Raw genomic sequence first — 17,207 nt, 5'->3', positions numbered from 1 at the left:
ATTATAATTAACACAATGTCCTTCCTTACAAGGAAAATGAGGCTCTTTATTGCTTTTGAAAATCTGTGATTGCGTCTTAAGGTCTGGATGTCAACGTTCCGGATGACGCATACCGTGTGTTTTACACACGTGTTCAAAGTAGGGATGTTGCCGGTGACTAATTTACTCGTCGACTAAAAGATCTTAATGAAACTCGTCTGAAAAGGGGAAAAAAAGTCACATTTTAGTAAAGTTTTTAAATATCGTCCCTGAGAATATGATGTAATCTGGAAGATTATTCAAGATCAACGTCTTCACTTAACTTCCTGAAATCTTAACCTTCAACAAAGTAAAGTAGGAGTATATCTTTTTGAGGTACTTCTCATAGAGGGATGTGTTATTCTTGATTTAAAGCGATTGTTTGGACATGATTTCTATGTGCTGCTGTTGCTCTGTGCCACTTTCCCTTTCCCAGCCTTTGTCTGGAAATCATTACTAAATTTTTCTCAAATTTGGGATAGTAAATAAGAACTTTTTTCATGAACCATCCTTTTGTTTAGTTGTTTTTTTTACTGTGAAACACTCATTTTGAGGTACGAACTGCTGGTTCAACCAGCTGAGGTGCTAGACACAAGCCATGGTGTGATAATGACTAATAATAATTAAAAAAAAAAGTGACCATTTTAGATGAAATGAAGCCAAAAATAACAGTAAATGTGTTTTCTTTTAAATAAAAGTACTGCCACACAATGCTGGTATTGGGAAGCCTTCTTTTGAATCTCCCACCAATCTGCTCTAAGAACTGCAGTCGAACCAGGGCTGCACAGCCTCGTACAACGGAAGTATAACAAAGGGGGTTTAGCCAGTTTGATTTCATTTCGCGGAATAACGAGGAGGTGGATATTTAATTGTTTTACCCACTAACACATGCGTCGCTGGTTTGGAGAGTGTGGGAAGAACAGGCGTTAAATGATTGACACAACACTTTAAAATTCCTAAAAACAGACTGATGCATCCTGTCTCTCCCATCAAGTCGACATGTAAACCACCGAGTGTCGAATTATAGGAAAAACACAGTTTTGTGCAATTGGTTTTACATTTTCAGTGTCACAACACGTTATTATATTCCTGCAAGCTGGTTCCTCTTTTGGAAGAATTAAGGTTTTAATGTCGACACATGCGACAAAATATGCTTATGTTATGTCGCTTGGTGCGACATGAATGTGAAAGTTTTGATACGTGTAGAAACACTGACCACTAATAGTATGTAATTGTTTTTTTGTTAGTCAGTCCGTTATGAAGTGCACCATATGGGGGTTGTGTGGTTTCTTTTCGCCGCCTGTTCATTTGTCGGTATATAAAATGTGCCAGTTAAGATAGGGTGTGTGTGTGTGTGTGTGTGTGTGTGTGTGTGTGTGTGTCTGGCCATGGCGAGTGCCAGCCTGGCAGCAGGCATTAGTCAGAGCAGAGACAGAACATGCTGTCTGTCAGGCCGTCGCGTTGCCATGGCGACACTGTCTGCTTCTCTCAGGTGCTTCTGGGAAACCGTTCCTCACCCAAACCAGCCTGTCTGGGCGCCAGCCGCAGGACACGGCTCCTGTTTTTCCCCCTCGCCGCCGGCCTCCCTGCCCGCTCCCCTTTTTTATTTTTTTTTTCCCACATTTTTTTTTTTTTGGTTTCTATCTTCCGACCCTCATGCTCTCGATCAAACACCCGTCGGAACACCCGGGTCACAATCATCGACCCCCCCTTCTGCGTTGTGGAGCGTTAGAAAAAAACCGAATAAAACTTAAGAGTTATCGCTGAGATTTAAGATCTACACACACACACACACACACACACACACACACACACACACACACACACACACACACACACACACACACACACCTGGCATCCGCAGGTAATCTTTTTTATTTGGCTCCGATTGTACGTGTGAACTCACGCCGCCTGAGTCTCTGCTTTGTGTTATTGATTGCTCTGCTACAGCCTCACCGCCCACCCCCCCCCCACACACACACACACACACACACACACACATGGAATCAGGGGCTTCTCTTTGAATTCTTCAAGATGTTTTATGAACCTTGGACACACACTTGACACACCCACTCATACCGCAACACAAATGCAAACAGGTGTCTTTGGGAGACGTGCATTCTGCATCATTCTTAGTTTTTACGGCTTTTACTTTTTGTTTTACAGATATTTCTTACTCAATTGATATTGCTGGTAAAATGTTGAGTATCTTGTGAGACTTTCTTCATGGTCAGGTATTCATAATAACATAAATGTAGTTTTCTTTGGTATGAAACCTCTGTGAATGAGATATCCATCTTCACAATGAAGCAGTCTTACAGTATTCTTTCCCGAATCTGAATTATTCTGTGTCTCTTTCCGCCCCTGCAGGGTCCAGTCACCGGTGTGGCCTTCTCTCGGTCAGGAGAGCACTTTTCCTCTGTCGGTGCTGACGAACAGGTGACGGCCGGTTCATTATTCGCGGTAGAAGAAAGAAATCATGTGCCGTCTTTCACTTAAAGTCCTAGTGAAATGTAAAACACTACTTTGCAAAAAACGATAGTTGGGCGACTACTTCTAAGGTTCCTCCGACTCTGCCCCACCACTGTTGTCGCATAACAAAGTTATTTGAATTTTGAATCTCCAGCCGAGGAAGTCGGGAGGAATCCTTCTTCGTGGGCGTGACATCACGAGTTGTGCAGATCTCCATCTGTTGTGTTTATATCGGCTTGTTTCCCTCTTAAATATCCAAGTTTATGTGCCTTGATGAAAGATTGAGCCTGGAAGAGACCGAGAGAGGAGAAAAAGAGCACAGGCGACTGGAGCGGCTAGCTCACGTGGCTAGCGGGAGCCACTAGCTCAGGCGGTTAGTAGACGATCAAGTAATACCTGGACTCGTCTTCGGTGATTCCGCGCAGTCGGAAAAGCCCTTCAGCATGATCCAGGAAGCCGGTCGTTCTGCCAAAAGTCAGGATGCCTCAATGCCTCAAAGGTGAAAACTGGCGGCTGCTGAGGCGAGGAGACGAGGACGAATGGAGGACGAAGCGTCTTCTGCTTCCTCAAACATGTTCCAGACGGGGTCACCGATGGCAGAACCACCTTCTGTGTCTTCTTCATCAATCACTGGGTTTGAAATGATGATGATGATGAAATATCGTTAAATTCAGCCTCTTCGTCGCCATAATGTAAACACAACTTGGGCGTGTGCACAACTCGTGACGTCACTCTATTATTGTCAGAAGCTCCGCCCAGCAGCGGAAATTTATCGGCTATTTTCTCGCAGATTGCCGTGTTTGAACATTTCACCCTTCGGCCAGTTAGCTTAAAAAGGATCCGAGAAGCGACAGCCAGAGTGTTTTGGAGGTGGAATTTTCATTTCACTGGGACTTTAAATTCTTATGTGCACTGCAATGTAACGTGCGATTCAACCGTAGGTGATGGTGTGGAAGAGCAACTTGGAGCATGTCGAGAGCAGCAATGGCGTCGGAGTGCAGCACAGAGCCGCTCCCAGCTCGCGGGCGCCACCGGCCGCCTCCACGGCTCCGAACACGACTCCATCTGCGCTCCAAAGCCAGGTAAGTCCAGGAAACGAGGGACCAACCAAGCAGCCATCTGGAAGCCGTTCCACAGATATGGGTTCTGTACATTACATGTCCACTTTGGCCCCAATCGCTCGCGGATTTTTATCCCTGGACTCAAATACAAAGAGTCCACGTGTCCTTTCTCATACTCGACATGCTGCTTCCTTCAATAAATACTGTGTTTGGCACACATGTACAATTTTTTAGTTGACTTTTGCTATTGGGAAAAAAAAATAATAGAAGGGAATGCCATTTATACAGTAATTTAAGGAAACCTAAGCGATCGCTTATACAATTTAATGCACCACTTTTTATCCTTCGCACTTTAAGCTGTACGAGACGTTAACATTTGTAAAGTCACGGATACAGACGTGAGTCAGTTGAAGTTGTATTACATCGTTTACAAAAACAAAACCACTCAAGTGCGCCACGTTTTTCTTGACTTCACTATTTCCAATGGGGTCGCCCCCATGTGGAGAAAAAAACAACTGCGAAAAAACATAAAGGTCTCACTGGTGATCTGATTGTGTATTTGCAAGTAAAGAGATGAAAAGGGATGCTAATGTCAAGTATGCAAGTCTTTTTCTTTTTTTTGAAAACTGGAGGAGATCAAGCTAAACGAGACGTAGCCACGTGAAATATATAAAATCTGGTATTTTTCCATTGTTTCAACTCAGATGCGTCAAAGCGCAGTTTGAAAATGTTCAATTTTTTGTGAGGTGTGCTGCTATGTCATGCTTGAGTAAACTAAACTCAATGATTTAAAAAAAAAAAGAAGATACATCCATTAAATGAATGCATATGAATGCGTCCCGAAGGTTTAAATATTCCAGGTTGAATTATGCGATTGAAAGTATTGCGAGGAAAAACAAGGTTTGAAAGGAGAGACCATCATACACTGCAAAAAGTCAAATAGAGGCAAGATAGAATTTCTTAAATTAAGTGAAAAATGACTTGTTTTTGACTAATAAGTCATTTTTGCTTAAAACAAAATTATCCACTAAGATTTTTATTCTTGTTTTAAGATGATTATTAGTTTATTTTCTTATTAGCTAGACTGGTCTTGGCGTTGAGTATTAAAAACTAGTTACCGTATAAGTATTGTTTGGCTTAAAACAAGCATTTTTGTCAATTTAAGACGACTGACCGGCAATCAAAGGACCTGAACTGGCATTTCATAAGCTAAAGCTTCTTATTTTAAGATTTGGAAAATAATAATAATAATAATTTTAAGTATTCATTTTCTTGTTTTAGTGTATTTCTTTCGGAGGAATCTTTGCAGCGTATCACTTTCAGCAGTATTATAAGCCTTCTGACTCAATAACGTAGCAAACGCACGCGTCTTCGATATTTCTACCGCGTGTATGAGAGCAAACCCTCACGTTGGCCTGAACACTAATGGAGGCGAGTGTGAGCTCCCATTTGCATGCCTGCATCCTGCCTGACCTAAACAAACACGTGCCGTTTGCTGCACGCATGTCCTCCCTTTGAAGTTTTCACAACAGCCCAAAGCCACGTTCAGATCTCACATGCACCTTCTCATACACTCGCTCTGATATGGGTGTCATTTCATCTCGGCCACTTGAGATGGCCGAATAAATATTTTACTACATTTTATAGTGAGTTTTAAAAATATTGGCAAAATACTCCCAGATATTTCAGATATGAATAATGTCCGTGCCGAGACTGATTTAGATGGTGATAATGAGTCGCTGACAAACTTAAAGCCCCGTTTTTTGGGTTTTTTTGTTGTTGTTTTTTTGCACTTTCTTCCCAAAAGTTTCGTGTTTCCACAGCAACAGCGAGGAAAATTGTTGTTTTCATGTACAGCCAGTGGTCGGTGCTGTTGTTTGTTTTCATAATGGAACTGCACAAACATGCAGGCAGAGAACAAAATGGTATATTGTGGCGGCCGTTATAATCCAGGCCTCTCACCCAGAGGATTATGGGAAAAGGGGCGGGAGAAATCAAACCCCGCCCATTTCCCCATAATCCTCTGGGTGAGAGGTACGGCCGCCACAATATAAACATTAATAATGGGAGGACATTTGCACGGACAGACGACAGATTTGGATTGTCGTCACAGGGGATATGAACTGGGAGCCATGACACTCTGGAGGAAGACATTGTTGTTATTGTCCATCTACTTGTGTATGTGACGAAAAGTTATTTACTGTGGAAACGTTTTTTTAATTTCAGAAAAGTTCTGTTTTCCCACATTCGACACGGAGCCATAGCCATTTTCGAAAAGTTCCACCTTGGGGGACTTTCTCAAAAAGTTGTGTTTTCAGTCGGTCTGAGCACCGTTGTCGTTGTAAACAAACACCCAAAACACAACAAAGGCTTTCACTTTGTCACGTAAACGGACCCTTAGAGCAGTGTTGTTCAACCACTGTGCCGCGGCACACTGGTGTTTCCGCGAGATCTAGTCAGGTGTGCCGTGGGAAATTATCCAATTTCACATTTTTTCTAAAAAACATTTGCTCTCAGTGTGTTGAAGAGTAATCATCACTCTTCGCCAATAGATGGCAGCACAGAACTTTGCAGTTGAAATCGAAACTGAAAGACGTCAGTCTGGTTAATCTCCACCTCCTGCTACCATCTTGTATCAAAGTACTGTGTCAGTGACAGTGATGGAGACGTTTTTGAAAAGGAAGAATGTGAACCAGGATCTCAGCTCTTCATCCATCAGGTCCAGGTTTCACACTGAGGGAGTCACAATTTAAAAAAGGACTTTGTTTCTGGATTTACTTGATTCCTGTTGATAAAACTTTGATGAGAAAGACTTTATATTGTTAATCGAGGCTACAGAGTTTAACATTTTTACATTTTCGGGTGGTGGTGGTGTGACTCCAGAGTTTTCCAAAGAAAAAAGTGTGCCTTGGCTCAAAAAAGGTTGAAAAACACTGCCTTAGAGTATCAATTAGAAATAAAGAAAAACGAGTGCTACTCCTCATTCGCCATTTTCAAAGTGGCCTGTGGTTTATTTTTGCTCATCTTTCTTTTCTTTTTTTTTATCTGATTTATAACTGAAGAACACATTAGTACTACTTCCGATGACATCATGGTGAACGAGACGCTGCACTATCTTGGTTCATGCTGTTTTTATTCAATTTGACAACTGAGGGGTTTTGGGTAATATCCTCCGAGTCAATCACTGCCAGAGTCAGTTAAAGTTAAAAAAAAAAAAAAAAAAAAAGAAAGAAAGAAGAAGATGGAATCAAGGCTTACTGACTCTTAAAGCAATTTGGTGGCAGCATCTTCTCCAGTTTCAGGAAGGTAATTTAATAGCGGGTTTTTTGTTCCGTTCTTCACCACGCCCTGTCTGTGCGTCTCTCCCCGAGAAGAAGCCACCCTTATTAAAGTGCTAAACAGCCACCTTTCACGACTCGGGTTTTAAGCGTTGTCTTTCCGCGTGTGACTCACACTCCAGCTTATTATGAAACCCTATATTGAGCCTCGAGTGCGTGTTTGTTCTCAAGTCTTCGCGCTGCTGCAAGATACGCAGCTTCGCGAAGGAAATGGAACTGAGTGGTTGGAAATTCAAAGGTTCCAAATGTTTTAGTTGTTAATTGAAGTGCCCACTTTATTCAGTTGCTTATTTGCATACGATACGTAACAAGTGAGCCAATTGCCTTCCTCCTCCTGTTGCCTATGTCCCCTACGTAAAACAACCGGCCTGAATACCGCCACCAAGTGTCCAAATAACGCACCAATAAATATCTAAATAAACCAAATAACCTGCCGACAATAAGCAAGGGAGTATACATGTAATATATATATATATATATATATATATAAGTGGCAATTCCAAGAGAGCTTTCACGCAGGAGAGTGGCTTCAGTCCAACTGATTGATCAAGTATGTCACATGCTGCCGTCGTCACGTAAAAGCCTCGTAGAGAAGAGCTTTAATTGCAGTGTCAGTCAGGGAAAAAAATAATAAATAAAAAATCCCGATTAGTTTTCTCTGCTCAGGTTTCTAACACACGGTTAGAAAAGATTAAATGGATTCACTTTTAGAAATCTGTGACTATTTCTCCAGGCAACGACTCGGACAGGTTGGAGAGTTTGCAGAAAGAAAAAAAAATCAGTAAATTACTCACATCTGTGTTCTGGACCAGATTAAACTCATCGACCCGCTCAGGTGAGAATAAAATGTTTCAGCTTGGGAGGGTGAGGAGCGAAGCTTCAGCTCAGGTACAAAGAGCAAAATGAGTTCCAGACGTAGAAGTGAATGAAAGAATCGTAAGAAACAAAGATTTTGACGAAAGTGTGTGTGTGTGAGAGTGTGTGTGGAGACGTGGTGTCACAGACTGGGAAGTTGAGGGAAAGGTTTGGATTTCACCCTGTTTGACTCCTATAGTGTTGCTTTCATCAACAAGGGCACAGGCAAGGTCGTCTCTATGGCTCTCTCTCTCTCTCTCTCTCTCTCTCTCTCTCTCTCTCTCTCTCTCTCTCTCTCTCTCTCTCTCTCTCTCTCTCTTTCTGGTTTTTTTTGTTTGACACACACTCGACCTCAGTGTCTCCCATTTCTCTTATTGATCGCCCTGCTTGAAGTTTAAATCGACCCGCCCCATGATGCAGTCTCTCTTTTATACTGTGGGATCGAAAAGAAGCAGGATTCAAAACAAACCATTGTTTCTCCCGGCTGCATGCAATATCCTCACGACATCGAGTAAATTACTCATTGATCATAGTTCTGCATCTCCTCATGAAAGATGAGTTCCCCCCCCCCCCAAAAAAAAAAAATGTAATCAGACATTAATGCGATTAAACTGCTATGTGCACAGATGTTAAGAAGCAATTCTTCCTGAATAGACTTCAGGTAAAAGTCTTTAGGTGTTTCAGGAGATGTAAATGTGATTAATTGTAACGTCTCCCTGAAAATGTGTGTCTACAAGGCTGACAGTGTCCTTAAACACCTTCATTTGCACCAGCCCTGCTCAGTGTGGCTGCACCCCCCCACCCCCCTCCCTCTGAGACCAAGATTTTAAATTGATTTTAATCGCTCCTCTACTTGACAACAGTTATTACAGATGTGCCTGAAAGGGTGATTATGAAATAGGCGGCTGGACCATGCCGAGAGAGATGATTAGTGTGATGCATGAAACACATTCTCCTCTTCTCAGAACCCCCGTTCCAGTGACAATCCACAGAAATATGCTTTTATTCTAATGCAGCCACTTGAAGCGTCGGTTTGAAAAAGCAATCCTCCGCGTGGCTTTTATTGGGAAACAACTGCACTTTGGTAAATTGCCTGTGATTTTTTTATCAGACACCTGCGGTTACATTACATACGTGTGGACGTACATTATCGCATCCGTACCTTGTTAAACAAATGGTTGACGTCTGTGTTTTGGCAGCAGCTGCTTCTCAACTGGAAAATTGTGCAAACCGCCCACAGAGCCTCGGCGTTATTCTCTCTTGTTGTCTGATCCGGTCGGCGTCGCTCGTACTTCCTGTCGTATACCTGGCGACGCGAAACGGGAACGTTTTCGTTGAAAGAGAAATTCTTGTTTTATTATTGGCCAAATTGGATAAAGCTTAAAGGATCCATCTGCCAATACTCTGAAAGAAGATATATAGTTGTAAAAGACATATCAAGGTTACGGTACAGCTCATATTCTGGTTGCGTCGAGGTCCACGGATGAGTCGGTGTCAGATGGAAGCAAATTGAAAGTGCATTTTTACAGTGTTCACCGCGAGAGTTGGTCGTTATTCATTTCGCTTATTTCAAGAAATTCTCCGAAGCTGTGAAATTTCTTTTTAAAGGAAATTTAGACATGTGGAATGGGACGTAAACAGATATGTTAACACCAAAAATGTCAAATTAAACTTACTGTAGCTCTTTTCTACAACCGTTTCATTTCATGTCCGCTGAAGAGAAATTATATTTAACACTTGTTATTTAAATATTTAAAGTTAAGCTCAATTAATACAAAATTGTTGTGTTCATTAGGAGCCTTTAGTCACAAACTTTAACAACTACATTTGTTTTTATTTTGTTGATAAAACTCTTCCTAGATTTGCAAAAAACTAGAACTTTTTCCGCTTGGAGGCTCAGTAGTGCTGGACCAACATGAGGTGATCATGATTGAAACGATTATTGACGTACATCCTTACTCTCGCCTTTTGTTCTAAAATGCCGCTTGTCTTTTTCATGTGAAGGGTTAACGTGGCACTCGGTAAAGCATCTGTTCTCGTCTTTGTATCAGACACTGTGAAGAAGAAATGCTGTAATTTCACGACTACGTGACCTGACAAGGCCTTGCAATTATTGAACAATCTAATCTGTTCATTCGTACACAAAAGCTCCGAGGAGGGTTTATATAACAAGCTGAGTTTCACAGGTTCCTGTGTTGAAACATGTTAAATTTGTTTAGCTCTTGTTAACATCTTTACTCGTATTACTGTTCTCGTAGAAACGCTCAGAGGAACCCACGGTACAAATCAAACTGAAACCAATTAAAAACTAGAAATGTGTTGAGATAATCATCTTTCATCCATTTTGGAATCTTACTTTTCTTTTAATTAAATGATGAGTACATAGAACAAATTCTTTGACTGCAACACACACACACACACACACACACACACACACACACACACACACACACACACACACACACACACACACACACACACACACACGCTAACCTCATTAGCCTCTGAGTTCCCGGCATTGACATTTCTTTCATCCTTGTTTATTAGATTGTCGTCAGCCAGTTGTTTCAGTTGAAGCGCAGGCGGCACCTGGAAGTGCGAGCTTCCTAGATCCCCCCCCCCCCCCCCCTTTCATGTATAATTTATCAATTCATAATTTATTATTAATACGCTCTCTTTATCGCTCGGATACCGCCGCAAGTCTCGCGCACGTGTCGCCACAGAGGAAGCAGAGACGATAAAATATTCCAGCCGCTCGCCTAAATGAGATCAGTTTCTTCTCTGGGAAAAAGGGTTGAAATACTTTGAGGGAAAACCAAGAAGAAATGTTAAAAAGAAATTGTAGGGCGTTGGAGCTGATTAACCCCCGACCCAAAAGCGTATTGGAGGATGAATTAACTTGACAAGTTGGTGTGGTTCAATTAACTGTTTTTCGTTTTGGTCAAAATTACTAAAGAAGTCAAAGAATGAAAATTTACAGTGGTAGCAGTAGAAATAAACTTTAATATGAAAATCACGCCTGCAGTTCAAAAACTTGTATCTGATTGTATTTTTCTACACTAAGAAATAAAAATAACCTTTAGCTAAACGTTAACTTGCCTGTTGCGTTTTTATGCGAACAAATGAGTCCCAGCAGTGTCTGTTAAATGATTTTTAATTATTTATTTTTTTTGCTCAATTGTACTCCTGTCAGCGTTAATATAGATAGAAACACATTTATCTTGCAATAAGGCCAGAAAACCTGAGGCTCCCTTGTCAGCTTATCATGAAGGTAAATCAAAGGCGACCGTTGCGTAATGTCAAATGGGTGTTATAACCGTCCCTCCTCGTACGGCTGGAGTAATATGCGACGTTGCCTCTGGCTGGGATTCATTTCCCCACAAAGAAATTGACTTACGAGACGGTAATGCTGTGTTTACTCGTACTGTGGCAAAGGCCACCCATGTCCACTCCTCTCTTGCAAACCAATCCACGGGGATTTCATAAGAAGCTAATTTGATATGCTTATCCTTTAATGTACTTGGATGTGATTCTCCATGATAATTTGCCAGTGATGGGCACTGTACCAGGAACATGTAGGCCTCTTCGTTAAACACAATAAGCCAGCTTTAAAACCAGGTCTCTGCAGCTGAAGATTGAGAGTGTGCGTGCGTGCGTGCGTGCGTGCGTGCGTGCGTGTGTGTGTGTGTGTGTGTGTGCGTGTGTGTGCGTGCGTGTGTGGTTCAGTCTGTTCCTGCTCAACACAGCTGAGCAGATCTTAATTTTCATTTTTTTTGTTGTTGTTGTTGTAAGAGCCTAAAAAGCACTGGTGTGTGTGTGTGTGTGTGCGCGCGTGTGCACGAGCCCCAACCATTGCTGACAGGCAGATCAACTCTCTCTGATCACATCCGTCCTAATCCCTCCATCCAGCCCTCCCTCCCTCCCTCCATCCCTCCCTCCCTCCATCCCTCCCTCCCCCCGTTTTCTGTCTCCGGCTTCACATCTGGGTCTCTTTCCTCGCTCACGTGTGCAGACAGACGAGCTGCACACTCGCGGGCAGGCTTCCCTTCGCAGTTACACACACACACGCACACACACACACGCACACACACACACACACAAACCACTGCGCCGCTCCGCTCGAGGATGTGGAGGGTGCTCAGAGGCTGCAGGAGCTGGATGAACTTTTATCCCTGTTACCTTGTTTTTTTGTTTTGAATTAAATGACTTTTAGGGAAGTAGTGAATCCAGTTATGATCCGTCAGTCAGCGAGGCTCCCACTGCAGTTGTCCGTGGCCACGTGTGTTTGCATGTTGTGATGAAGAGGCAGGTGGCATTGTTCTGACAGCGGGAGTTGAATGCATGCGGCAGCAGGGGAGAGGGGAGAGGCAGGGGGCGTGACACGGGAGTGTTGGAAGACGGCGTAGCGACAGCAGCAGCGTTAAAGACAGTCTAATGGTCTAGTGGAGCGAGGGAGCATCAGCAGGGGGAGAGTGAAAGGTAGGTACAGTGGGGGGGAGGGGGGGGGGGTGACGACGACACGAGTACACCGGGAGAAAGAGCGGGAGAATAATGTAATGGAAGGAGAGAACTTGAGGGCCATTAGCAGACACCTGCTCGTCCTTGTTAAACAATAGAGTGAAGGAGACGGAGATCAGAGGGGATGGATGGATGGAAACAGAAGACAGGAGACAGAACAGTGAAATGAAGGTAGCAGGTGGCAGAGGGAGCGAGCAGTCGTGGAGGAACCGAGAAATGAAAGTGACCAGTCGGTAAAATTCTTGTTGGAATCACTTCATCTTGCTTTTTATTCATTTAGCGTCAATCAGAACATTTATCACCTTGACTCCTCCTGAACACTGAATGTTCAGTACCTCAGTGAAATATATGTTGAAACGACAGTTCGACGTGATCCAGCGTGTGGTTTATAGAGCAAAACCTCAAGTTTACACTGAAGAAACTTCCAGCTTAAGAAGTCTCAGCAATGACATGTGTGATAGCGACAAACAAAGATGCGTGGATTACAAACTTTATAATATATATCTGCAGCGCACGAAGAAGACAGACCAGCTACACGAGAGATAGTGTCAATTATTTGCACGACATGTAAATAAATGTTGAATTAACGAGAGATAACCGAGATATCAGCTGTGTTTAAGAAAGGTGCCCTGGTGGCCGACACATAAAGCAGCATACCTAAGAAAAGGTTCAAATCTACTGAAATCAGAGCTGAATCGCTTCACAGGCTGCAGTCGGGAAGATATTTTACGAGCAGTCGGAGTAAATATGTTGCGATATTTCACTGTAACTGAGATTAGAGTTTATATTACAAAAATACATAGATGTGTTTCCTTTGCGTATACAAGTGACATAGGTGGTCATTATGAAATACATGCTAAATTAAAGTTTAGGACTCAGAAACACAGCACAACCCTGAAAAGTTTTAGCCCGACATGTCCCAAACATCAACCTGTTCAAATACAAATACAAACAAAAGATTTTTGAAACATACAGAGAAGAAGAAATGCATTAGAGGGAGAAGTCGGATCAACGTATATGTGTGTGTGAGTGAGTGTGTGTGTGTTGTAAGTTTGGTCCGTGTTGATATGGTGGTTTGAAATGTGGGAGGTTCTTTTTTGTTGATGTTTTGTTGATGTTTTGTTCTTTCTATTCCAGTGTGGATGAACTTTTTGTTGCTTTGAGTTTGGGGGTGGGCGCTCATAAGCTCGTTGCTTCAGCTCCACTCCTTTTGAGCAGAATGTATACTGCTCAAATAAAAAAATAAAAAAATAGATGTGTATATTGATTGTAATAAATCTTACTGTTATATTTTGATGATTCCAACAAATCACCGGCATGTTATGTCTCCTAATTTCTGAGTGCGCCTTCTACATTCTGCTTCTCGCCATAAAACCTTGAACCGTTTTTTTGACACAAATTCTCAGTCACAGTGTTTCACACTTCCAAAAAGTCTTGAGTTGCATAACGTTTGCGAAAAAAAAACTCCAGTCTCACTGTTGACATTTCAAAATGTAGACAAGAAGAGAAACTCTCCCAACGGGGCGTGACATTAACAACCACGTGTTTCTGTTCAAACGGCTCGCTGAGGCAATATTGAACAGGCATATCGGGAGACGAAAACTGATTTAGTGGTCTGATGTGCTCGGTCTCACTCCGAAATTATGTGAAAACGGCAAACTTTCATTGCGTTTTGTGGGCCCGTTTACACTGAGCCACTGAAAACACAAGATTTAGCTTGTCTCTTAATCTGTGACGAGTTTAAACTCAACTCAACTCAACTTTATTTATAAAGCGCTTTAAGCAGCCGTAGCTGAGACAAAGTGCTGTACATTGAAATAAAAATATAAGAGGCAAAACCAAAACATTAAAACAATAAAAAAGTTAAAGCAATAAAAACAATCAGATGGTAAAACAATAAACAAACATAAAAAGTTAAAACAATAAAAAAAAAAAAAACAAAGGCACTAAAACCAGAGCAGAGTCTCACGCTGAGGTAAAAGCCAAAGAATAAAAATGGATTTTAAGGCGAGTTTTAAAAATGGACAGTGAGGGGGCTTGTCTAACGGGGGGGGGGGGGGGGCAGAGGTTAGGACCGGCAATCGAAAAGGCTCTTTAAAGGGTTATCCTGCAGCGCGCCAGGCTTAAGGAATTCAGCCCAAAGTCGATTCGTCTCTGTTGAAAACAACAAACCGTTCGACAACAAACGGCTCCATTGTTTGGCATTTCCATGTGTCAAAGCACAAGGTGTGACTAATGCCGGTAGCGTTAATGATCGGTTGGGTTTCATTAAAATGTGCCTGTGAGTCGGCGTGCGGAACGAGCTCTGGCGGCGCCGCAGCCTCGTGGAATTCGGCCCGTCGCTCACGTTATTAGTTACACCTGCGTATGACAAAGTCAAAGTGACCACTTCAATCAACGCCTGCGGTCCATTATCTGCAGCTCGGCACGTACTGTACGCGTTGCGCAAATGGAATGACTTTTTTTTTTTTTTTTTTTTTTTCTCAGTTGGAAACTGTTGCAGTCGCTGCATTTGTTCACAGATATCGGCTGTGAAGGTTTGTTTATTCAAAATTCAGTTAAACAGTGTTACATTGGGAATCACCGATAATTTGTCCCTCTTTTCTTCCCTCCCCGAAACCAACTGTCAACATAGAACAACAAGTAACAACAAGCCAGACGGGTTGAAAGGAAACACAAATACATTAATCACTGCCAATAAAATACATCAAAATGCACATGAAAATGTAGTGTAATTAACTGATCTACAGTAGGCTTTCCTTACAAATTATTATATACAGTTCTACAATTTTAGACCAATTTATCAAAGTATTTGTGTTGGACTTATTTATTGAAGTATATCCATCTCTTATTATATTTTATTTATTGTTTTCAAAAGATTGAGTGCAGTACAACAGTTTATTTTTTTACTATGAAATTACAAGATATTTTTTATATATTAAACAGGAGTCTTTTTTTTTTTTTTTTTTTAGACATGTTCAATAAATGCTGTTCCAAATTCAAAGACATAATCGGGATTTCTTGTCATATGAATCTTGTCATTATGATTTGTTTCCATAATGGAGCAGCCCTAATTATCAGCATTAACCCAGACCCAGGGGAACGTGGCCTGGGAGTGAAGACACTCTGGAGGAAAACACGGCCCTTGCTGCACATGTGCAGAACTGATATAAGATAAGATAAGATAAGATAAGATAAGCCTTTATTGATCTCACAAAGGAGAAATGTACTTGTTACATTCTGCTCTTAAGGACTCATGAGCAGGAAAGACAAGAAATGTGCAAAGAATAGACGTATCTTATATACGATGACTATCAAGAGCTCTAAGGGCCAAAAGCATTTACAGTAGAAGTAATAATAAGTCAAATAGGACAAAAATAAAAATAAGATAAAATCACAGACTATAATAAAGTATAAGTTCTAAGGAGAGCAAAGTATACGGTAAGGTGAAATACAAGGAACTTAAACTATGATGGGGGGGGGGGCAAAGTGTAGAATAAAAGTACAATAAACATACTATAATAAAAAATAATACCAGTGTTGGCAGTGCAGGTCCAGTCCTAACAAGTGGTCAATTAAGTGACGGTAAATTAAGTGACGATCAATTAAGTGACGATCAATTAAGTGACGTTCAATTAAGTGACGATCAATTAAGTGACGTTCAATTAAGTGACGATATTTACTCCAGCCGTGGTGCGCCTGCGCAGTAGTAGAGTTTCAGAAAAGTCGCATGTTTTACATGGAAGAGGGAGTCGCAGTCTGAGCGTGTTGAAAAGTTCCACTCTGGGAGCCGAGTTGCATTTTCAGTGTCTCCGAGTGCCGTTGTCAAGGTTTTCTGTTTTCCTCCTAAAACATTGTGGAATTAAAGTGGAACATTTTAAGCAAAAGGTGTTTGGTCAATGATCTTATGAGACTTTTTTGGATTCGGACTTAAAAAAAACAACAACAACAAAAAGAACAGACTACAAGGGCACGCTCTTCTATAGTATATAAAAGAGTGCCTTTTAAGACACTATTTCACTTGCTTTGTATGCAGAGATCACTTTTTTTTTGTTTTGTATCTTGTTTTTTTTTTTCATGCATTTTCATTTGTTACACGTTAAAAGTGCATTAATTCAACGAGACATTTGAAAACAAAGCGGCCAGAGATGATATCAGTGTAAATGACAGAAAGTCATTTACACTGAGTTTACTTCTGAGTTTACCATAAGTAGTTTGTTACCAAATATGACAATGTCAGGTCTCAAATGAACACAGGGACAAACACACCCCGTGTTCAAGAATTAGTTCTAGTTTGATCCATTTCCCCTTCTCACTCTTATTTTTTTTTTTTTTGATAATAGTTGGCGCCAAAATATTTAAGTTCCTTTTGTCCATTTGTGAGGAAACATTCAGCTCAGCTACCAAAACTTCTCTTCATGTAATGTGGTGTTCTATAAGCAAGACTGAACTGAAATAACTACACGTTAAATGTGGTTTAAGTTTATGGCTGAAGTCTCTCTCTCTCTCTCTCTCTCTCTCTCTCTCTCTCTCCTCTTCTCTCTCTCTCTCTCTCTCTCTCTCTCTCTCTCTCTCTCTCTCTCTCTCTGTCTCTCTCTCTCTCTCTCTCTGCTCTCTCTCTCTCTCTCTCTCTCTCTCTCTGAAATGAGTTCTTTCTACGTTAATGACTTCAGAAACTATTTAAAGCCGAACATTCAACGTAGTAATTCAGAATGCCACTACAAAAAAAAAGAAAGGCACATGTTGAGGGTCAAGTGAGGATTGCGCTCTGCACTTATGTTGGTCGTCTTCTTCTGGGTACTATTTTAAAGAGAGTTTAAAGAAGTAGTGATGCAAGTCCTTGAACTGGATTAAACCCAAATGGACACAGGCGGAAAAAGCAGTTGACAAACTGCTTTTTCCTCACCAATTCCCGTCGCGCTCTCGACGTGGCTTTTATGTTTCA

The 17,207-nt window shown here is 41.5% G+C and overlaps 1 protein-coding gene across 1 annotated transcript in view; it reads left to right on the top strand.

Moving 5' to 3' along the window:
* The window catches only part of poc1a (POC1 centriolar protein A), a gene marked incomplete at both ends in the record, with an annotated part of 41,531 nt that overhangs the window by 8,131 nt on the left and 16,193 nt on the right, over window positions 1–17,207 (top strand). Inside the window, 2 exons of the mRNA XM_080495338.1 lie at window positions 2,389–2,457; window positions 3,432–3,572. Coding sequence (XP_080351464.1) covers window positions 2,389–2,457; window positions 3,432–3,572 — 210 coding nt within the window. The remainder of the gene's footprint in view (window positions 1–2,388; window positions 2,458–3,431; window positions 3,573–17,207) is intronic.

Source organism: Blennius ocellaris, assembly GCF_963422515.1.
Source record: "Blennius ocellaris genome assembly, chromosome: 4".
Taxonomy (NCBI): domain Eukaryota; kingdom Metazoa; phylum Chordata; class Actinopteri; order Blenniiformes; family Blenniidae; genus Blennius; species Blennius ocellaris.
The sequence above is the reverse complement of the archived record's forward strand: the minus strand, read 5'-3'. Positions and strand labels throughout refer to the sequence as shown.